At 46.1% G+C, this 23,327-nt stretch overlaps 1 protein-coding gene across 1 annotated transcript in view; it reads left to right on the top strand.

The window, feature by feature from the left end:
* Positions 1 to 18,721: 18,721 nt before the first annotated feature.
* Positions 18,722 to 23,327, top strand: part of ticrr (TopBP1-interacting, checkpoint, and replication regulator) — a 44,627-nt gene continuing 40,021 nt past the window's right edge. The window contains exon 1 of the mRNA XM_085968552.1: positions 18,722 to 19,456. Coding sequence (XP_085824678.1) covers positions 18,854 to 19,456 — 603 coding nt within the window. The 5' untranslated portion in view covers positions 18,722 to 18,853. The remainder of the gene's footprint in view (positions 19,457 to 23,327) is intronic.

Genomic DNA, 23,327 nt, shown 5'->3' with positions numbered 1-23,327 from the left:
GGGTAAGCCGGGCAGCGACGCGACAGAAAGTCAACCGCGTTGGCTGTACAGACGGGGCTGGGAAGACGGAGGAATAAGGGCGGTGAGGTCGATCGCGACCAGAGATAAGGGCCGGGCCGCTTTCGAGCGAGAGGCGCAGCGCGGGACATCGATCGCGACCGGAGATAAGGGCCGCATTCGGGCTAAAGGCGCAGCGTCTGGGGAAACTGAAGGCGCGAGAGCCGCGGTGAAGTGGAGACAGCGTCGGGGGATGGGTGAAGACCGCCAAGCGCGGGAAAACCGCCATTTTGTGGGCGGAGGACGACGGCAAGAGCGGGAAGCCGCCATCTTAGATAACATTAAAAATACGATAAATTGCTACGATGCCTAAACATGGGAACATTAATGCCTTCGACAGTGATATAGAAGACTGGGCTATGTATGTAGAACGCATACAAAACTATTGTAAGGCAAATAAAATTCCTGAGCCAGATAAAGCACTAACATTACTAAACTTAATGGGTGCGAAGACATACGGGCAATTGAAACACCTGTTATCACCAGATGAACCGGCGGATAAGACATTCGAACAGATTGTTACTGTCCTAAAAAATCATCTTAGCCCCATGCCGCTGATGCTAGCGGAACGATTTAAATTTTACGATAGAAGACAGCTGCAAAATGAAAGCAATGCTGAATATTTGATGGAATTACGTAAGCTAGCAAAATATTGTCAGTTTGGAACGGGACTGACAGAGGCACTTCGAGATAGATTTGTGTGTGGTTTATTTAAACAGGATACACAAAGGTGACTGCTCGAGGAGAATGAGCTGTCTCTCGAGAAGGCGGTCACTATAGCAGCAGCACACGAGGCCGCAGTGAGAGGCACGGCAGTAATGCAGCTACGGCCACCGGAACTAGGTACAAACAAATTGGGTTTGAGTTCTGTCAAATGTTATCGTTGTGGAAAGACAACGCACGATCAGAACCAGTGTTGGTTTAAAAACCAAGAATGCAGAACGTGTGGCAGGTTTGGCCACATAGCTAAAGTATGCTGGTCAGGAAAGAAGACCAGCAATAAAAAGTCACCGCAAGGAAAATATGCAAAGGTACACAAGGTGACAAAGAACAGTTTGACTGAACAGAAGTCAGATTCAGACGCTAGCAGTAATGAACTGGATAGCTTAAGAATACACAACGTTGGTAAGGATACAGACCTCCAGACAATTTGGGTCACTCTTAAGATAGCAGGAGTCCAAGTAAAAATGGAATTGGACACTGGATCGGCATTGACGGTCATGAATAAGAAAGATTACAGAAGGTTATTCCAACATATTCCCTTACAGGATACGGAGATTATATTGAAAACGTACACGGGGCAAAGAGTGTACCCCATCGGAAAAATAGAGGTAGAAGTGGTCCACAAGGGCGAAGGAAGCCAAGTAATGGACTTATATGTGCTACCTGAAGGAGGTCCACCACTACTAGGACGGGAGTGGATTAGGAAAATGAATATGGACTGGCACTCCTTGAAAGCACTAACGGTAGATTCCGGGGAAACAGCTGTCAAACCTAAACGATTGTCCAGAATATTGGATGAGGCTAAAGAGGTGTTCCAGCCGGGACTGGGAACACTGAGAGGAATTACGGCAAACATCAAGATTGATGAACATGCACAACCAAAATTTTTTAAAGCCAGACCGGTACCCTATGCAATACGACCTGCAGTTGAAGCGGAGCTGGAAGCACTAGAACGTTCAGGGGTACTGTCTAAAGTAGATTGGAGTGAGTGGGCTACGCCCATTGTTCCCGTTATGAAACGTCCTGCGAACAACAAGCTAGGAGATCCAGGGAAGGTTCGCATCTGTGGAGATTTCAAGATCACCGTTAATCCGGTGCTTCTCACGGTGCAGTATCCGCTTCCACGGATTGAGGATATTTTCGCTTCACTGTCTGGCGGGAAACACTTCACCAAGATAGACCTGGCACAGGCGTACTTGCAGATGGAGGTTGAAGAAGAGTCACGCCAATACCTCACGATCAACACGCATCGAGGGTTGTACCGGTACAATAGGCTGGTTTTTGGTGTGGCATCGGCTCCAGCAATTTGGCAGAGGGCCATGGAGCAGTTATTACAGGGAATTCCAGGCACACAATGTTACCTGGACGACATTCTGATCACAGGTGATGGTGATGAACAGCATCTCGCTAACTTGGAACTGGTGCTCAACAGACTGAAAGAGTATGGACTTAGGGTAAATCGGCAGAAATGTGAGTTCTTCCAGAAGCGGATCTCGTACTGTGGTCATGTCATTGACCGGGAGGGGCTTCATAAGTCTCCTGACAAGATAGCGGCAGTTGTAAAGGCTCCCGCTCCGGAGAATGTCTCTCAGTTGAGGTCGTTTCTAGGATTAATTAACTACTACCATAAATTTCTGCCAAATCTATCCATGGTGCTGCATCCGTTGAACGCTCTTTTACAGAAAGGGGTACCATGGGACTGGTGCGAAAACTGTAAGAAGGCATTTCGCAAAAGCAAAGAATTGATCACCTCAGAGGAAGTGTTGGCTCACTTCAACCCGACACTGCCTATTCGGTTGGCTTGTGATGCTTCTCCATATGGTATTGGGGCAGTACTCTCACATAAATTGCCAAATGGCACGGAAAGGCCAGTCGCGTTTGCATCCAGATCATTGACCTCCGCTGAGCGCAACTATGCGCAGATCGATAGGGAGGCCCTTAGCCTTGTATGGGGAGTGAAGAAGTTTAATCATTACCTACAGGGCCAAAAATTCACACTTCTGACGGACCATCAACCGTTGGTGTCCATTTTTAACCCTAAGAAGGGTGTTTCGGTGATGACAGCACAGCGTCTCCAGAGATGGTCTCTTTTCTTAGGGGCACATCAATATCAGATAGAATTCAAAGGTACGAAACAGCATGGCAATGCTGATGGCCTGTCGCGCCTGCCACTACCTGAAGATGAAGACACGACGGAAGTTGACCCTGTTGAGTTATTTCATTCGACCATTATCGAGTGTTTACCTGTCACCAACGCAAGTATTGCAAGAGAAACCAGGAACGACCCGACACTGTCCAGAGTCTACGAGGTGACAGTGAAAGGATGGCCAACACGGGGTGATCCTCTGTTACCGGCATTCTCGGCAAGGCGAGACCAGCTGTCCGTCTGCCATGGTACTTTGATGTACGGGACAAGAGTGATTATTCCTCCCAAGTTAAGGGAAAGAGTTTTAAAAGAACTACATGAAGGTCATCTGGGGGGAGTTAAAATGAAAAGTCTTGCTAGGGCTTACGTATGGTGGCCGGGTATTGACCAACAGATTGAGGAGTTAACGAAAAGCTGCGCTGGGTGTCAAAAAGTGCAAAATGCACCTCCGATAGCACCGCTACACCCATGGGAATGGCCTTCAGCCCCATGGCAACGTGTACACATTGACTTTGCTGGTCCATTCATGGACTCCATGTTCCTAATCGCGGTGGACGCACATTCCAAATGGCCAGAAGTCATCAAGATGAATACCACTACTTCAGAAAAGACAATTGCGGTGTTAAGGACAATATTCGCAAGGAACGGATTGCCAGAACAGATCTGTTCGGACAACGGACCACAGTTTGTATCGGAAGAATTCCAACAATTCTTAAAGAAGAATGGAGTTAAACATTATACCTCTGCCCCATATCATCCGGCGACAAACGGGTTGGCTGAAAGATTTGTCCAGACATTCAAAAAGGCTATTAAGGCCATGAATGATGATCAGATTCCGCTGCAACACAAGGTCGATAAGTTCCTGATGTCATATAGAAACGCCGATCATGCCGTGACTAACCAAAGTCCTGCTATGATGTTTTATAACAGGAGGTTGCGGTCCAAGTTGGACTTGTTAAAACCAAATGTGCGGAGGGAAGTGGAAAACAAACAGTTTCGGCATATTAACAGCAAGACCACTCGAACTTTCGACGTAGGACAACCAGTGATGGCAAGGGGCTATGGAAACGAAAAATGGCAGTCCGGAACAATCCGGGCCAGACAAGGACCTCTGATGTACACCGTAGATATTGGTCATAATGTGATAAGGCGTCATGCGGATCAACTGGTAGAGTCGAGAGCAAGGGTCGAACCCATGGTTGTGACAGAGACAGCTGTGGAAGACGTTCATGAACCTGAAGCATCTACCTCGGCCGAGAATGTATTTGATGATGATGACACCCAATACATTGGCAACCAACTAGAGGAGGCACCTCAACAACAAGAATCAGAGACCACTGAAAGGCGTTATCCAAGCCGAATCAGAAAGCCTCCTGAGAGACTGAACCTTTGAACTGTTATACCTGAAGTTATATATGTATATATGTTATGTTTATTTGGGGATATGACTGTTAAGCTAAAAAGGGAGGATTGTGGTGTATGTAACCTGTTCCACCTTAAGAGAACTTAAGCCTGGTCCACCTTAAGAAAGGTACTACTTTCTTTGGCTGCTGTATACGTAATACCGGTGGTGACCACACCGGTATATAAGCACAGTGTAATAATATTGTATTCAATATAGTCCGACCTCCAACCAGTAAAGACCTGTTGAATTTACTCTTGTGGTCTGTGTAGTAATTCTCACTATAACACACAGACTTAACAGTGAGGGCACAAGGCCAAATTTTTTACTTATTTTTGGACTTGGGCTTTCAGTCCCTCTAGTGTCAGGATTGTCAGTGCTAATACTACCTGTGCTGACTGACAATGGACAAAGCTTAGGTTGAGAGGTATCTAACTATCTCAAAAGGTGCGCATGAAATTAAACAGAAATTTGAAGCACGTAGCCGGAAATTAAAATAAGCAGCTACTGCAGAATCTTCACCCTTGGTCTGAATCAGCTAATTTCAAGGTGACAATAGGGGTGCTACAATTGGCATCAAAGCTTGCCAGGCCTGATGGGCAAAGAAAATCTGCCAGATTCCTGCTGCTGATCATTATTTACAGAGCCCTGATGAAATTCCTAGTATGGAAATGGAGTGGGAAGAGGATCAGGCTCAGTTTAAATCCCAACCCCCGTGACAGAGTGTTGAAAGAAGAGGAAAGAATGTGCATTTATATAGCACCTTGCATGATCTCAGAACATCCCAAAGCGCTTCACAGCAAGTAAGTACTTTTGAAGTGTTTTGTAACATAGGGAAACACGGCAGCCTATTTGTGCATAGCAAGGTCCCACATACAACAATGAGATAAATGGCCAGTTAATCTGTGATGATGGTTGAGGTATCAATGTTAGTCAAGATGCTCCTCTTCAAATAGTGCCTTGGGAATCTTTTGCATTCAACGGAGAGGGCAGTTGGGGCCTTGGTTTAATATCTCATCCCTCAGTACCAATGTTCGCTGTAATTTTTTTTTGGGTGCGCGGCCCATTCAAATCTCTGCGCATGCACAGTTTTTCCATTGGCAAGCAGCCCGCGTGGGATCTCCAGACCGCTGCGCAGAACATTGCTCAGTACTGCACTGAAAGTGACAGCCTAAATTATGTGCTGAAATCTCTGGAGTGACAATTGAACCCCTGACCGTCTGTTAGAACATAAGAACATAAGAATTAGGAGCAGGAGTAGGCCATACGGCCCCTCGAGCCTGCTCTGCCATTCAATAAGATTATGGCTGATCATCGACCTTAACTCCACTTTTCCGCCCGATCTCCATATCCCTTGATTCCTCTAGAGTCCAAAAATCTATTTATCTCAGTCTTGAATATACTCAAAGACTCAGCATTCACAGCCCTCTGGGGCAGAGAATTTCAAAGATTCACAACCCTCTGAGAGAAAAAATTCTTCCTCATCTCAGTTTTAAATGGCCTGCCCCTTATCCTGAGACTATGCCCCCTAGTTCTAGACACTCCAGCCAGGGGAAACAACCTCTCAGCATCTACCTTGTCAATCCCCTTCAGAATCTTGTATGTTCCAATGAGATCACCTCTCATTCTTCTAAACTCCAGAGAGTATAGGCCCATTCTACACAATCTCTCATCATAGGACAGCCCTCTCATCCCAGGAATCAATCTAGTGAACCTTCGTTGCACCGCCTCCAAGGCAAGTATATCCTTCTTTAGATAAGGAGACCAAAACTGTGCACAGTACTCCAGGTGTGGTCTCACCAAGGCCCTGTACAATTGTAGAAAGACTTCCTTACTTTTATACTCCAACCCCCTTGCAATAAAGGCCTATATCCCTTTATTCCCTTTTTGTCCAACCACCTAGCTAATCTATTCTTAAACCTTGACATGGTCTCTGCTCGAACAACAAAAACTAACTCTGGTAGTACACTCTACAACCTCACAACTCTCTGTGCAAAAAAGTTTATCTTGCTCTCTGTCCTAATTTGCTTACAATTAATCTGAAATCTATGTCCCCTTGTTCTAGACCCTGACAAGTTGGCCACAGGGTGGCTGGTGCAGGAAATGGAAATGAAGTGCTCCCCTGAGGTTGTGGCTGGAGCAGGTTGTTGGGTTACAGTAGAGTAAACTTCAACCTGCATCTAACCCGTGTTGTACATGACCTAGGACTACAGAAATGCTGACAGTGGATGCCTGAAATAGGTGTGTGTGTGTGTTGCAGTCCCCAGTACTAACATTCCTCACCTTGAACACAAGGCTAAATTACACAGTAAGATCCTAATTTCCATGGGGGTTGTCCCAATTTCCCACCGGTGAGATTTTGGCAAAGAAATGGTGTAAACAGCCATTTATTATTATTATTATTAGCCATTTATGCTGTTTCTCTAGGGGTTCTGCTGATCTTCCTCCGAATCTACACTGGGAGATTGGGGCAACTCCTGCGAAAGTTCTGTCCCTAAGTTTTAGAAAAATTGAGCAATAAGTAATATTAAATAAGGATTACCAGTGAACGTATCCAGTACTGTGCTTCCCACTCCAGCCATTCCCTGCTGTGCTCGATATCGCTTTCTGTCTCTCACGTTCTGCAGTCAGCACTGTGTGGGTTTTTCTCACCGTTGCCTTTAATTGTTTGCTCTCACTATGAATACAAAGTGACCCAACCCCGTCAAAGGTTCATCTCTGCTTTGATTGCACCAATGGGACTTAGCTTCTTGATGGCTAACTTTAAATAGTGCCAACACTAAGACCGCCTATTTCCACCTCCGTCGCAACGCCTGTCTCCGCCCTTGCCTCAGCTCATCCACTGCTGAAACCCTCATCCATGCCTTTGTTGCCTCTAGACTTGACTATGCCAACACACTCCTGGCCGGCCTCCCACATTCTACCCTCTGTAAACTTGACGTCATCCAGAACTCTACTGACTAAGTCCTAACTCGCACCAAGTCCCGTTCACCCATCACCCCTGTGCTCGCTGACCTACATTGACTCCTGGTTAAGCAATGCCTTGATTTTTAAATTCTCATCCTTGTTTTCAAATCCCTCCATGGCCTCGCCCCTCCCTATCTCTGTAACCTCCTCCAGCCCTACAACCCTCCGTGATCTCTGCGCTCCTCCAATTCTGGCCTCTGGAGCATCCCCAATTTTAATCACTCCACCATTGGTGACCGTGCCTTCAGCTGCCGAGGCCCTCAGCTCTGGAACTCCCTCCCTAAACCTCTCCACCTCTCTCTCCTCCTTTAAGACGCTCCTTAAACCCTATCTCTTTAACCAAGCTTTTGGTCACCTGCCCTAATTTCTCCTTATGTGGCTCGGTGTCAGATCTTGCTTGATAACGCTCCTGTGAAGTGCCTTGGGACGTTTTACTACATTAAAGGTGCAATATAAATGCAAATTGTTGTTGTTAAATAATGGTCATAGCCCCAAGCAGTATGACCCTGGATCATCCTCGTGTATGAACTGGTCATTAAAGAGCTAGTTCAGCTGAAAGGATACCTCATAATACAGGAGTGAGGAATCACTTGTGTTCAGGTTTGGGCTTTGAGGTGAAGCTTCATTCTGAGATGGAGCGTGTCGCTCAAGAAGACCCAGTTTTTAACATTCCTCTTGCAGAATCTCTGCTGAAGCACAATCATAAAATCGTTACATCTCAGGATTCCCCTAAAATGGTCTCCTAAAACTGTCACGCTTCTGCCATGGCTCACAGTCGCTGCTGTGAGTAACCCGGGAGAAAAATCATAGGGCATTCAAAAAATTGTGTGTTTTTGACATTTTCTTTGAACACTTTTTTGTTTGTTAGTCATAAAAATATTGGAGATATTAAAAAAAGGTGGTTGGAGGCGGGAAATCATGTGATGAAACCTGCAGGGATACCTCCAACCAAAGTTGGCAACCCGATGCGCTACTGACCAGGAAAATACTACGTGCGAACAGCATTAGGTAGGCTCTACAGTTATAAGATTGCTTTTGTGAATACAAAGATGTGCAGATTTTACAAAATTAAGAGGCTGATGAGAGTTAAAGAGCTGTCCTGGGCCTTGTTGTGGGACTAACACAGGAGCAGTGTCTGTCTGGCTCCATCTGGTGGTTGCTCTGTAGTACTGCCTCAGTACATACTTTATTAGTAAAGAGACTGGGAACAAGAAAATTACACTAGCTGTAATAAATTTAAGAGATTTTTTTTTTCCCTCAGCACACCTGCAGAATGAGGCTGCATGAGGCTTTGTCTGATCTCCCATTGTTGCTCTGCGGAGCTGTAGAGGCATGCATCGGATTTCCTCAACGCTTTGTCCCATTCCACTACTTGAAACTTCAGATGGTTCCAACAACTGCTAGTCCCAGGTTCAATTCCCCACTTACGCTGTTATCTGATCTCAGGCAGGGCAGCAGCAGGGGTTCTACAATTGGCCTCAGTGCCCCCCTGGACTAGTGGATGGGGGTGGGAGGGAATCCGCCAGGATTCCTGCTCCCTCATCAGTGACCATCGTGTGGAAAGTGCTTAGCTGCGATGCCTGCTTATGCTTGAATATCCTGCTGACAATTACTGTTTGGGCTTACACTTGAAGATCAGTGACTTGAGTGGGGGACCGTAGAACTGCTGGAATGCATGGGATTGTAGCTCAGCAAGAGTCAGAGGAGATAAGGGGAGTAGATTAGAAAGAGGAGCAAGAAAAACCAGCAGGGAAAAAATACTGTTTAAACTCTAATTTAGTTTTGACTTCACAATTAGAAGAACAAATAATTTGGAAAAAAGTAGATGCAGTGAGTTAGGCACTGCCCTTTCACCTCTGGGACCTGGGTTCTTTGTCTGTTGACCATAACGGTCCAATATGAGATGAGTTTCAGTAATCTCAATCCAGTCTCTAGTGAGCCTGAGCCCAGCAACAAAACTGCCCCCTAATTCAGCACTAACTTGACATCTATCACTTTGATGGGTCCAAAAATTCACAAAAAACAAGTTTAAATATATGTAGAATTTCTCAACCCAATTCTCGCAATGCATGAATCCACTTCACCCACAGTATGTATCCAGCGACCGTGAGTCCCGCTCACTATTGTTTTAGTTCAACCCTTGGAAATGTGTCTTATCAGATGCCAGCTGTTCCTCCATTTCGTTTCTGTCCTGCATCGTCCAATGTGGGACAGCAGTCCAGACATCAACCGAAGGCCCGGGAACAGATGGTACCCTGCGGCCAACAGAGCTTTTTATACAGACTCTCCCAGCCACAGAATGCAAATCGGACTAAAATATTAATAGAAATTTTCATTTTTTCACCAATATAAAATGCACTGCCATTAGTGGATGGTTTAAATTTTTCATGCATTTCAATTAACGTAGCCACAAGTTTACAGTTCTGAAGTGTTCATGTCAAAAATTAATGAAATCAAAATAATTACAGTAGGTTTGTGTAATACAGTCTTTTCAAATGCAGCAATTAAAATAACAAGGTGCCCTTATTTACATCATCTGTGCCCAATGCTAATTGCGCCTGATGGTTATCTGCTACTCAAGCAAATGCATTATCTTTGAGAGGCGGCCCCTCATCACTAATTACTTCCACCATATCAGCAGCAGGCCATTTCCTCAAACAAGTACATCAATATTAAAGAGACCCCTGTCCTGAGATTGTAATTTCTTTTATTTTTTTGTACATTTTTTATTCAGCAAGGTGAAAAACGTTAGGCGGAAGAGTGGAACACTTTCCATTTCAGGCATCCAGTGCCAGCCTCAAGCACTCCCGGGTCAGGTTTGGCACAGAATACATGTATACTAAAACTCACTCTACACTGCCTCATAAAACACACTGAGGCCAGGTACAGCATGAGTGAGATTCAGATTCATGCTCCCTCTACGCTCTCAGGTAAGGTATAGCACAGGTTAGATGGCAAAACAAAGAATCTTCTGCCCTTCTCCATCAAGCATCCATAGGTCAGGTGCAGCATCGCTTAGATGCAAAGTAAAGCTCCCTCTATACTGTTCGATCAAACACTCCCAGGTCAGGTACAGCACAGGTTGGATACCGAATAAAGCTCCCTCTTTACTGTTCCATCAAGCACACCCAGGTCAGGTACAAATTAGATACAGAGCAAAAATTCTATTTCACCACTGTGACATTTTCCCATTTTCCACATCAGCCACATCTTGTGAACTCTCTGAGTGACACTGCAGGCTCATGCCCAGCAGGAAGCAAAATGAGACCATCCAGGAAAGATGAAGAGGTTCATTAAGAAGCAGTCATTAAATGATGCCAAGCTCGGATTTTAGATTGCAACAGGAGGGATGACTGAGGGGGCTCCAGAATCTCGGGGTCTTGGGGAAAGAATGAGTTAGAGTCGGAGATGGTTTCAACACTGCGAGGATCCATGGAAGAGAAAGAGTGTGTAGGGCGTATAGCTGAAAATCAGTTGATTATTTGTTAATTGGTGTGTTTGTACAAGTTGCAAGGATTAGATTGTGTTGTTTAGAATGGTTAAGAACAGCGTAAGTGGAATGATATTGCTTGTAGAAGTTCCAGTTAAAGACAATTTACAGAAACTGACAATGTATGGTGGCTGCTGCTCCTTAATCCTAAAGCACTTCAGCTTTGTTCACTAACTCGGAAAAAAAGCACGCTGTCTCTTTAATTAAGGAAGGAAAATGCACATGATTCCATACGGAAATTTGTCTGACGTACAGTAGAAAACCTGACTCATATGTCTCGACCAAATAGATAGTGCACTTGTCAAAACCTATTTGTGCCAATAGCTCAGATGAACTCAGACCAAAGTGTCTTATTATCAAAGTGTTTTTAATTCCAGTGAGCATTTCCCATCCTGTCCAGGTAAGATCTCTCCTTGGGGGCACTGACATATGGGGTTGCTTCATTGCTATCCGAGCTGTCACTCTGTGCATGTCAAGAAGGGGCTGTAATCCAATTAGCCATTAATAAGACAAATGCCCTGTAGCACCAGACCAATTTGCTGCTGTTTCATTCAGATTAAATTATCAGAGACTTTAAACACCTTCATGTCAGGTACAGCAAAGAGAGGGTTAACTGAACTGTGGCCCTCCAGAAGGAAGAGCATGCTTTTGTATTGCTTTTCAACTGGAGACTGAACTGTTGAGCTCACTGGAAAGATGTCAGACGACTCCATTATGGGGCATCAATTCAGCCATTGTAGCTTCAGGTGGTGCCATGCTTCACCATCTATGAACTAATGGCAAAAAGATTTAACAGGGCAGTGTCACCTCAGTAAAATGCTATGGCAGATCCTTTTGTTGTCTTTGGAACTCAGAAGAGGTGCGGTGCCAGCAAGCACGCTGCAATGGTGCCACAACATTGATTCACAGGAAAACAGCGGAGAGTGAGCGGGACTGGGAGTGGGAGTAGCCAGGGAGCCAGCGGGCGAGCGCAAGTTACTTACAAACACTTCCCTTGTCTGGCTCCATCTTTTTAACAGGCTGAATGATCATTCAGCCCGAGGATGAATAGAAGAGTCTGCTTCACTAAGTTACTGTGACAGCCTGAGCTGGAATTAATACCTGAGTACTCTTAGGAGGCGTGTGTGGAGTAATTATTGGTTCAGAAACAATGTGCAATTGCATTGGTGTGGATTTATATAAGGATTTCAGGCCAAGAGAAAGATAGAAAGAGTTTATGTTAAATTTGCATATAAAAGTTTGAATGTAATATATATATTAAAATATATATTTACTAAACATTTAAATGTTGCATTTGTTAAATATTTCTGTGATAATCATTAATAAAAGAATTATTGAAATCCTGTCTAGACTTTGAGGGTTTTTAAAAAATTCATTTTCAGGATGTGGGCGTTGTTGGCGAGGCTGGCATTTGTTGCCCATCCCTAGTTGCCCTTGAGAAGGTGGTGGTGAGCCGCCTTCTTGAACCGCTGCAGTCCATGTGTTGAAGGTGCTCCCACAGTGCTGTTAGGTAGGGAGTTCCAGGATTTTGACCCAGTGACAATGAAGGAACAGCGATATGGGTCCAAGTCAGGATGGTGTGTGACTTGGAGGGGAACTTGGAGGTGGTGGTGTTCCCATGCGCCTGCTGCCCTTGTCCTTCTAGGTGGAAGAGATAGTGAGCTTTGGGGGGGGAGGGCGAGGGGTGTTGCTGCTGAAGAAGCCTTGGTGAGTTGCTGCAGTGCATCCTGGAGAAAGTACACACTGCAGCCACGGTGCGCTGATGGTGGAGGCAGTGGGTGTTTAAGCCAATGGATGGGGTGTCAATCAAGTGGACTGCCTCGTCCTGGATGGTGCTGATCTTCTTGAGTGTTGTTGGAGCTGCATCCATCCAGGCCAGTGGAGAGTATTCCATCACACTCCTGACTTGTGCCTTGTAGGTGGTAGAGAGGCTTTGGGGAGTCAGGAGGTGAGACACTCACTGCAGAATACCGAGCCTGTGATCTGCTCTAGTCGTCATGGCATTTATGTGGCTGGTCCAGTTCAATTTCTGGTCAATGGTGACCCCTAGGTTGTTGATGGTAGGAGACACAGCAATGGTAATGCTATTGAATGTCATGGGGAGATGGTTATGCCCTCTCTGGTTGGAGATGGTTATTGCCTGACACTTGTGTGGCGTGAATGTTACTTGCCACTTATCAGCCCAAGCCTGGATGTTGTCCAGGTCTTGCTGCATGTGGGCACGGACAGCTTCATTAACTGAGGAATTGTGAATGGAGCTCAACACTGTGCAATCATCAGCGAACAGCCCCACTTCTGACCTTATGATGGAAGGAAAGTCATTGATGAAGCAGCTGAAGATAGTTGGTCCTAGGATGCTACCCTCAGGAATTTCCGCAGTGGTGTCCTGGAGCTGAGATGATTGGCCTCCAATGACCACGACCATCTTTCTATGTGCCACTTGAGAGTTTTCTGCCTCAAAATCAAACAGGTGATATGATCGAGATACGTAATATAACGAAAGGAATTGAAAGGGTCGATAGGGAATGACTCTTCCCTCTATAAGGGAAGCTAGAATGAGGAGACATCATCTTAGAATTTGAACTAAGCCTGTTCAAAGTGAATCCAGGGAAAATATCTTCCTAGAAAGAGTAGCAAGAATGAAGAATACACTGTTCCAGATCACCATAACTGCAGAATCAATTGACAAGTATGAAATGGAGATGGATTCTTATGTGGGAGGCAAGGGTATCAAGGTATATGGCGAAAGGGCAAGAAATTGTGATTAAAAAGATGACGAGCTGCCATGGCTATCAAAATGGTGGTGTAAGATCAATGGGTCAAATGGTCTACTCATGTTCCTCTGTTTCCCTTCCTAACCCGGGGCTCAGAAGCCAGTTGTACTACCAATGCCCCCTCCCCACCCCCCACCTTCGGTGATCAATTACCTCAGCACAGGCCAGGTTGAAACATTGGACCCTCCGGCCCTGTAAGGTTCATACCACACTAAGGTGAGGCATTTAACCACTGGGACATCAGGGAAGCTTACAGAGTGTTTTTCATCATTTTAGAGTTTTCAGTTGTTGTCAAAGTTTTCTCTTCTCCCCAGATTGGTGGACATCCTCTCGTTGCTCTGGATTAAGAGATCCTGTTGTGAACATTGTGCTTTGAAGCGAAATGGGTTTTCCAAATCACTTTTTTGTGTTTGTCCAGCATTGTCACCCAATAATGTATTTTGCAAAATCAGGGAATAGCTTCCACCTGATGCCATCAAAATAAAAACCACACAACCAGGGGATAGTTGCGATGCGGAAGGCCACTGAGCCCATCTTAGAATGATCCGAAATCCCCCCCAACCCCAATTTCAACATCCAATTGTTACTTAAAAAATTCCAGGATTTGCCTCCACGATATTTCCTGGAATGACAGTTTCTTCCCTCTTATAGAATCATACAGCACAGAAGGAGGCCATTCAGCCCATTTTGCCCGTGCCGGCTCTCTGAATGAGCGATCCGATTAGTCCCACTCCCCTGTTCTTTCCCGATAGCCCTGTAAATCTTACCTTTTTAAGTGTTTATCCAATTCCCCATTGAAAGTTATTATTGAATCTGCTTCCACCACTCTTTCAGGCAATGCATTCCAGATTTTAACAACTTGCTGGGTAAAAAAAAAAATCTCCACATCTCCACCTTGGCTTTTCTTGCCAATCATCAACAACAACAACAACTTGTATTTATATAGCGCCTTTAATGTAGTAAAACGTCCCAAGGCACTTCACAGGAGTATTATAAGACAAAAATTTTTACACCGAGCCACATAAGGAGAAACTAGGGCAGAGGACCAAAAGCTTGGTCAAATGGGTAGGTTTTCAGGAGCGTCTTAAAGGAGGAGAGAGAGGTAGCGAGACGGAGAGGTTTAGGGAGGGAATTCCAGAGCTGAGGGCCGAGGCAACAGAAGGCACGGCCACCAATGGTTGAGTGATTATAATCAGGGATGCTCAAGAGGCCAGAATTAGAGGAGTACAGATATCTCAGGGGTTGTGGAGCTGAAGGAGATTACAGAGATAGGGAGGGGCGAGGCCATGGAGGGATTTGAAAACAGGGATGAGAATTTTGAAATTGAGGCGTTGCTTAACTGGGAGCCAATGTAGGTCAGTGAGCCACAGTCTGTTTGCCCTCCTGCCATCTGGGAGACGCTACAGATGCAATCGCACCCGAACGACCAGATTCAGGAACAGCTTCTTTCCCAGGGCTGTCATCCTACTGAACTCCACAAATAAACTCTAAAGACTGCACATCTGCCAATGCACTTTATTATGGCTATGTTTATGTTAATGTATTACACGCCAAATGAATGTTGAATGTTTAAATGTCTTAATCTAAATGTACACTCTCGGGAGCCGCAAGCCTACATTTCGTTCTACTGCACTTGTGCACTAACAATGACAATAAAGTTGATTATTATTATTATTATTATGGGTGAATGGGACTTGGTGCGAGTTAGGACATGGGCAGCCAAGTTTTGGATGACCTCAAGTTTACGTAGGGTGGAATGTGGGAGGCCAGCCAGGAGTGCATTGGAATAGCCAAGTCTAGAGGTAACAAAGGCACGGATAATTTATCCTAAATCTGTGTCCTCTGGTTACCCACCCTCCTGCCGGCTGAATAGTGTCTCCCTATCTTCTTCTTCTTAGGCAGTCCCTCGGAACCGAGGATGACTTGCTTCCACACTAAAAAAAAGAGTTCTCAGGTGACTGATGAGTCCAATGCGGGACCTACAGTCTCTGTCACAGGTGGGGCTGATGGTGGTTGAAGGCGCGGGTGGGTGAGGTGCTTGGGTTGACGTGTGCTCCTTCCGCTGCCTGCGCTTGGCTTCCGCTTGCTCCCGGCGAAGAGACCCAAGGTGTTCAGCTTCCTTTCTGCCAACCAGTTCTCTATCCAAGTCAGTACCTTACCCCCAATCCCATGTGCTTTAACTTTGCACGCTAATCTCTTATACGGGACCTTATCGAAAGCCTTCTGAAAGTCCAAATACACCACATCCACTGATTCTCCCTTATCTATTCTACCAGTTACATCCTCAAAAAATTCCAGTAGATTAGTCAAGCATGATTTACCTTTTGTAAATCCATGTTGACTTTGTCTGATCCTGTCACTGTTTTCCAAGTGCTCTGCTATTACATCTTTTATAATGGACTCTAGCATTTTCCCCACTACCGATGTCAGGCTTACCGGTCTATAATTCCCCGTTTTCTCTCTACCACCTTTTTTAAATAGTGGCGTTACATTAGCTACCCTCCAATCCATGGGAACTGTCCCAGAATTTTGGAAAATGACCAGCATTGCATCTACTATTTCTAGGGCCACTTCCTTAAGTACCCTAGGATGTAGATTATCAGGCCCTGGGGATTTATCGGCCTTCAATCCCGTCAATTTCCCTAACACCATTTCCCTACTGTTGTGTCTGTACCTTTCTACCTAGACATAATTAGGACTCAATACCCAGAGATTCAAACATGAGGTTACTTTATTCAAAAAGAAGGTTCTGGAGAGTATAGAACAAAGAGAGCAAAAACCCAACTAAGAGAACAAACCCAACCAGTTGTCTGCTGTGACAGCGCCACCGCAGGTGGGAGGAGAACACATAATACATAACACCTACAAATACTGATTTCATTCAGTTCCTCCCTCTCATTAGATCCTATGTTCCCCGACATCTCTGGGAAGTTATTTGTGTCCTCCTTTGTGAAGACAGAACCAAAGTATGTATTTAATTGGTCGGCCATTTCTTTGTTCCCCGTTAAAAATTCCCCTGATTCTGACTGCAAGGGACCTATGCTTGACTTCACCAATCCTTTTCTCTTCACATATCTATAGAAGCTTTTACAGTCAGTTTTATGTTTCCTGCAAGCTTACTCTCATACTCTATTTTCCCCCTCTTAATTAATCCCTTTGTCCTCCTTTGCTGAATCCTAAACTGCTTCCAATCCTCAGGTTTGCTGCTTTTTCTGGCCAATTTATATGTCCTCGCCTTGGATCTTATGCTATCCCTAATTTCCCTTGTTAGCCACGGTTGAGTCACCTTTTTTGTTTTATTTTTATGCCAAACAGGGATGAACAAATTCTGTAGTTCATCCATACGATCTTTAAATGTTTGCCATTGCCTATCCACCGTCAACCCTTTAAGTAATGTTCCCCAATCCAACCTAGCCAACTCGCGCCTCATACCATTGTAGTTTCCTTTATTTAAATTCAGGACCCTAGTCTCTGAGTCAACTACTTCACTCTCCATCTTAATTAATAATTCTATCATCTTATGATCACTCCTCCCCAAGGGGCCTCGCACAACAAGATTGCTAATTAATCCTTTCTCATTACACAATACCCAGTCTAAGATGGCCTGATCTCTAGTTGGTTCCTCGGCATATTGGTCCAGGAAACCATCCCATATACACTCTAGGAATTCCTCCTCCACAGTATTGTTACTAATTTGGTTAGCCCAATCTATATTTAGATTAAAGTCACCCATGATAACTGCTGTGCCCTTATTGCATGCATCTCTAATTTCCCGTGATGAGTACCTCTCCGTTCTTGGCCCGCAGTGGGGTAGGAATTTGGGTGCTTGGGCCGTAGGTGGTCTTGACTGCGCTAAAGAGTCCACGCACATCGTGGTTGTCGGCTAGCTGCTGGATCTCCTGCGCTTTCTCCAGCCACCATCTGTTCTTTATGTCGCGAGTTTTTTGTTGGACCGCGGCCTTCAGGTGTCTGTAGAGCTGCTTTCTTGCTCTCGAGTTCTGTTGCTGTTTCCAGATCAGGAATGCCTTACGCTTGTGGCTTATTAGCTCCTGGATCTCGTGGTTCTTCTTGTCGAACCAGTCTTGGTGTTTCCTTGTCGAGTGACCGAGCGTCTCTTCAAAGATGCTGATTATGGAGGCCTTGAGTGCAGACCAGGCGCTGTGGACACTCTGTGTCTCTGAATCACTGGGAGTCGTCAGGTTGGTTGTGAGTCGCAGGCTGAATAGGGCTTTCTTAGTAGGGTCTTTGAGTGCTCCGGCGTTGATTTTCCTGCGGCATTGCTTCCGTTGCCACCACTGTTTTGGGGTTACGTTGATGGAGATGACAGAGCGGATTAGGCAGTGGTCTGTCCAGCAGTCGTCAGCTCCTGTCATGGCGCGGGTGATGCGGACGTCCTTGTGGTCCCTCGCTCGGACGATGACCTAGTCCAGCAGATGCCAGTGCTTGGAACGAGGGTGTTGCCATGAAGCCTTGTACTTGTCTCTCTGACGGAACAAGGCGTTGGTTTTGACAAGGCTATGTTCTAAGCATTTCGTCAGGAGGAGGGTGCCGTTGGAGTTGGCTTTCCCTTCCCCATCTCTGCCGATCACACCTCCCCAGAGGTCTGTGTCCTTTCCGGCTCTGTCCGTTTCCAGCTCTACACTATCAAAAGACCTCATAATTTTGAACTCATTAAATTTCCCCTTAATTTTATCTGCTCTAAGGAGAACAACCCAGCTTCTCTAGTGTCTGTATTATTCTAGTGAATCTCCTCTGCGCCTTCTCCAAAACTTTGACATCCGTTCTAAAGAGTGGTATTTCTTACAAAGTTTTACCCCCCCTTTAAATGTTGTGGAGACTTTTTAAAAGGACAAACTACAGTTTAAACGTGGCTATCCGATTGGCTGCGCCTTATTGTTTACTTTCAGGTTCTCCAATCAGAAATGAAGCCCGGCTCCTTCGAATACTACTGGCTGACTGTCGAATAATATTATCCAATCAGCTAAGCTGCAAAGTGACCAATCAACGATTGAGCATGGACGCCTTTCAGCGAATCAGACGAATCAATCTGAAAGAGCAGAGTTTGGACCTATCAGAAGAGCGGAACGTCCGGGGAGTACCCAATGAGCGCACGGTGCGAAGCCACTGGGACCAATGAGCGTTGGGGAGGAAAAAGAGCGCCAAGAGTTGTCCGTTGAAGTTCAAGGGGGGAAATGGCGGCGGCTCGGAGCCGGCGGCTGACGGAGAGAGATTGAGAGCGGCCCTGGCCCCAGCAAGCAGCCCGAGGCTCCGAGCCTCCTGCTCGATCGGCGGCGATGGTCTCTCACAACATGGCCTTCTTGGTGGACACCGCGGCCCCGGAGCGCCGGCTCGGCTTCGGCCTGGCCCGGCAGGCCGCGCTGCGGGTGTTGCTGCACTCGGTCTGTCGTTCCGGCTTCGCCAACGTCCGCTGGGCCTTTAAACTCTTCGACTCGGCGGCGCCGCGGGGCCGCGTGTGGCGGGGCCAGGGCTTCAGGGAGCCGCGGCTGCGGCAGCTGGAGGAGCTGGAAGAGGCCCTGAGCCGGGAGGCGGAGCGAAGCCGGGAGCGGGGAGGAACGACGACGGCGGCAGCGGCGGCCACTCAGACCGCGCTGATCGAGGCCTTGTCGGACTACCCGTGGGACCGGCCGGACATCACGTCCCCGGCCAAATCCCGCCGCGGCTCGACGGCCGAGGCCCCGCAGTCCCGGCCTCACCGGTCCCTCTTTCTCTTCGCCCCCTGCCCGCACTCCCGGGCTGAGTTGCTCGGCTTCCTGCAGCTCTCCGAGCCCGACAGCTCGCAGCACTTGGCGGAGCGAATCATCCCGGCGCCGGTCCGCGCCTTGCTCGCCAGCCACAACGTTGCACTGCACTGGGTGGACACCGAGCAACACCGGCAGGTAAGGGGCGTGCGTGGCGCAGGATTTTAAACCCTTACAAAATCAAAATATTGCTGATGATTTGAAAGAGAAAGACTTGTATTTCTACATTACAACAGTGACTGATACCTAGGATGGCAGGAATGACGTATGAGGAGAGATTGGGTCGATTGGGCTTATACTCGCTGGAGTTTAGAAGAATGAGAGGGGATCTCATTGAAACTTATAAAATTCTAACAAGACTAGACAGACTAGATGCAGGAAGGATGTTCCCGATGGCGGGGGAGTCCAGAGCCAGGGGTCACAGTCTAAGGATAAGGGGTAAGCCATTTAGGACAGAGATGAGGAGGAATTTCTTCACCCAGCGAGTGGTGAACCTGTGGAATTCTCTACCACAGAAGGCAGTAGAGGCCAATTCACTAAATATATTCAAGAAGGAGTTGGATATATTTCTTAAGGCTAAAGGGATTAAGGGATATGGGGAGCAGGCAGGGACAGGGTACTGAATTTGGATGATCAGCCATGATCTCATTGAATGGCGGAGCAGGCTCGAGGGGCCAAATGGCCTACTGCTCCTATCTTCTATGTTTACATACCAAAATAATTCCTTGGCTGTAAAACGCTTTGAGACGTCTGCTGGTTGTGAAATGCGCTATATAAATGCAAGTCTATTTTCTTTTACAGTGCCTTTCCCGACGTCCGGACCTGCCAAAGTGCTTTACAGCCAATGAAGTACTTTTTTTTTGACGTGTACTAACTTGTAATGTAGGAAACGGTTAACCTTTTCAGGTTGATAACTCTTCGTCAGAATTCAACAAAGGGACATCGACCTGAAACGTTAACTGTTTCTTCCTCCATTCTGCTGCGTGACCTGCTGAGTATTTCCAACATTTTCTGTTGTTTGAGATTTCCACCATTTTTTGCTATTGTATTGGAGTTATCCCCAGTGTTCTGGTCAATATTTATCCCTCAATCAACATCACTGAAACAGATTATCTGGTCATTATCACATTGATGTTTGTGGGAACTTGCTGTGTGCAAACTGGTTGCCCCGTTTCCTACAACAGTGACTACACTTCATAAGTACTTCATTGCCTGTAACGTGCTTTGTGACGTCTGGTGGTTGTGAAAGGCACTATATAAAAGCAAGTCTTTACTCCTCAGCCAAAACTTTAAACTCTGCAATTCCCTCCCCAAACCTCTCTGCCTTGCTACCAATGTTCCCCCTAATAATTTTTTTTGGGTGTGCGGTCCCTTTATCAGGCTGCACGGCCTGTTCAAAATTTTGCACATCGTGCGCGGGACCTCCAGACAGTTACGCAGCCAGTGGGGAGATTGCTCCCAACCTAGCTCTTTGGCCAAGCTATTGGTCACCTGCCCTAATATTTCCTTATGTGGTTCCTGTGCAGTGCCGTAGGACGTTTCACTATGTTAAAGGCGTTATATAAATGCAAGTTATTAATCCTTTTGTGGCCTGACCTGAGCTGCAGGGTGGACTGACTTTAGAGCAGCAATAACTTGAGTGTCAGTTTGTCTCAGTTGGTAGCACCCTTTGTCGAAGTCAAAGCTGTGGGCTGATTTTGATGGGTTAATAAGGGTGACACTGCACTAGTTGCCCCCGTGTCACCAAACAAGAATCGGCACAAGTGTGCCCCTTTTAAGGACACCACTAATATAAGAAACAGCCAAACGAGGGATGGGGAAGGGAACCAGAGCAAGGGCTTCTTGACTGACGAGGGAGATAGAGAAGATGATGAAACAAAAAAAGAGGGTGTATGATGAATGTCAGGTAAATTCTTCAAGGGAGAACCAGACCAAATACAATAAGTTGAGAGGGGAAGCGAAGATGAAAATAAGATTGGTAAAGAGAGAATATGAGAGTAGAATGGCGGTTAACAGAAAAGGGAACCCAAAAATCTCTACCGGCATATAAATAGTAAGCGGGTAGTAAGAGGCGGGTGGGGCCTATTGGGGACAAAGGTGGTGATATATGCTTAGGCGCAGGGCAAGGCTAGAATACTCTGAGTACTTTGTATCGGTGGTTACTAAGGAGGTAGATGCTGACAAAATATTGGTAGAAGCAATGGAAGAGGTGAAAATTGATAGACAGGATGTACTAGAAAGGCTGGGTATGCTTAGAGTGGATAAGTCACCTGGTCCAGATGGCTTGCATTCCAGGTTGCTAAGGGAATTGGGGGAGGAGATGGCGGAAGGGCTTCCCTAGATGCGGGGGAGGTGCCCGAGGATTGGAAAGTGGCAAATGTGACACCATTGTTCAAGAAAGGGTGTACGGACAATCCTAGTAACTACAGGCCGGTCAGTTTAACAGCAGTGCTGGGTAAAGTTTTAGAAACAATTAAAGGAAAAAATTAACAGGCACTTGGCGAGGTTTAAGGAGAGCCAACACGGATTTGTAAAATGCAGATCGTGTTTGACTAATCTAATTGAATTTTTTGATGAAGTAACAGGGAGGATTGATGAAGGGAATGCAATGGATGTTGTCTACATGGATTTTAGGAAATAAACTTGCAGGGCTATGGGGATAGAGCGGGGGAATGGGATTGACTGGATTGCTCTACAGAGAACAGGCATGGACTCGATGGGCTGAATGGCCTCCTTCTGTGCCGTTGTGACTCTGGTCCAATCAAACTAAAAGATGCCAAAATAAGCAACAAAGTCCCATCAAAAGGTTCCTAACCCAACTGAATTATATTTTCAGTGTCTATAAGACACTATTCCCTGCGGTTCCCAGTGGCCGTGGAAGGCCTCAAGCATACAGGCGGACACCGCATGCTCCCTTTCCAAAGCCACCCCGGGCCTGGTCCAAGTCCTACTCCAGGACTTGACATAATCTAGTCTAACATCTCAGTGCTGTACTGAGGGAATGTTGTATTCATAGTCATAACGACACCGAAGGAGGCCATTTGGCCCATCGAGTCCATGCCGGCTCTCTGTAGACCAATCCAGTCAGTCCCATTCCCCCACTCTATCCCCGTAGCCCTGCAAGTTTATTTCCCTCAAGTGCCTATCCAGTCTCCCCTTGAAAACATTGAGTGTCTCCGCTTCCACCACTTCCGTCGGCAGCGAATTCCAGGTCATCGCCGCTTGGTGTGTTTAAAAAAAAAAAAAAAAAAAAAGTTTTACCTCACATCACCCCCCCCGTATCTCTTGCCCAAAACCTTAAATCTGTGTCCCCTAGTCCTTGTACCATCAACTAGTGGGAACAGCCTTTCCCTGTCTAGCCTATCCAAACCCGTCATAATCTTGTACACCTATCAAATCGCCCCTCAACCTCCTTTGCTCTAATGAAAACAAATCCAGCTTCTCCAACCTGTCCTTGTAGCTAAGATCCCCCATCCCCGGAACCATTCTGGTAAATCTCCTCTGCACCCTCTCCAGGGCCTTCACATCCTTCATAAAGTGTGGTGACCAGAACTGAACGCAATACTCCAGTTGTGGCCTAACCAGCGCTTTATAAAGGTTCAGCGTAACTTCTCTACTTTTGTACTCCATACCTCTATTTATGAAGCCCAAGATCCCAAATGCTTTGCTAACCACTTTCAATATGTCCTGCCATCTTCAGAGACCTATGCACATTAACTCCCAAGTACCTCTGTCCCTACACACTCTTTAAAACTGTGCCATTAAGTGTATATTGCCTCTCCCTGTTCCTTCTGCCAAAATGCATCACCTCACACTTCTCTATTAAATTCCATCTGCCACTTGTCTGCCCATTCTGCTAGCCTTTCTGTCCTGTTGCAGTTGATTGATATCATCCTCACTGTTTGCCACACCCCAAGTTTTGTCATATATATATCTATATCTATCATGGGGTATGTTAGATTCGTGATTCTTAAAGTAGGATATTTTCCAATAACTACACGGAGGCTTT

This window comes from Somniosus microcephalus, chromosome 27 (assembly GCF_052327205.1).
Source record: "Somniosus microcephalus isolate GS21.2 chromosome 27, FLI_Smic_1.0, whole genome shotgun sequence".
Lineage (NCBI taxonomy): Eukaryota > Metazoa > Chordata > Chondrichthyes > Squaliformes > Somniosidae > Somniosus > Somniosus microcephalus.
The sequence above is the reverse complement of the archived record's forward strand: the minus strand, read 5'-3'. Positions and strand labels throughout refer to the sequence as shown.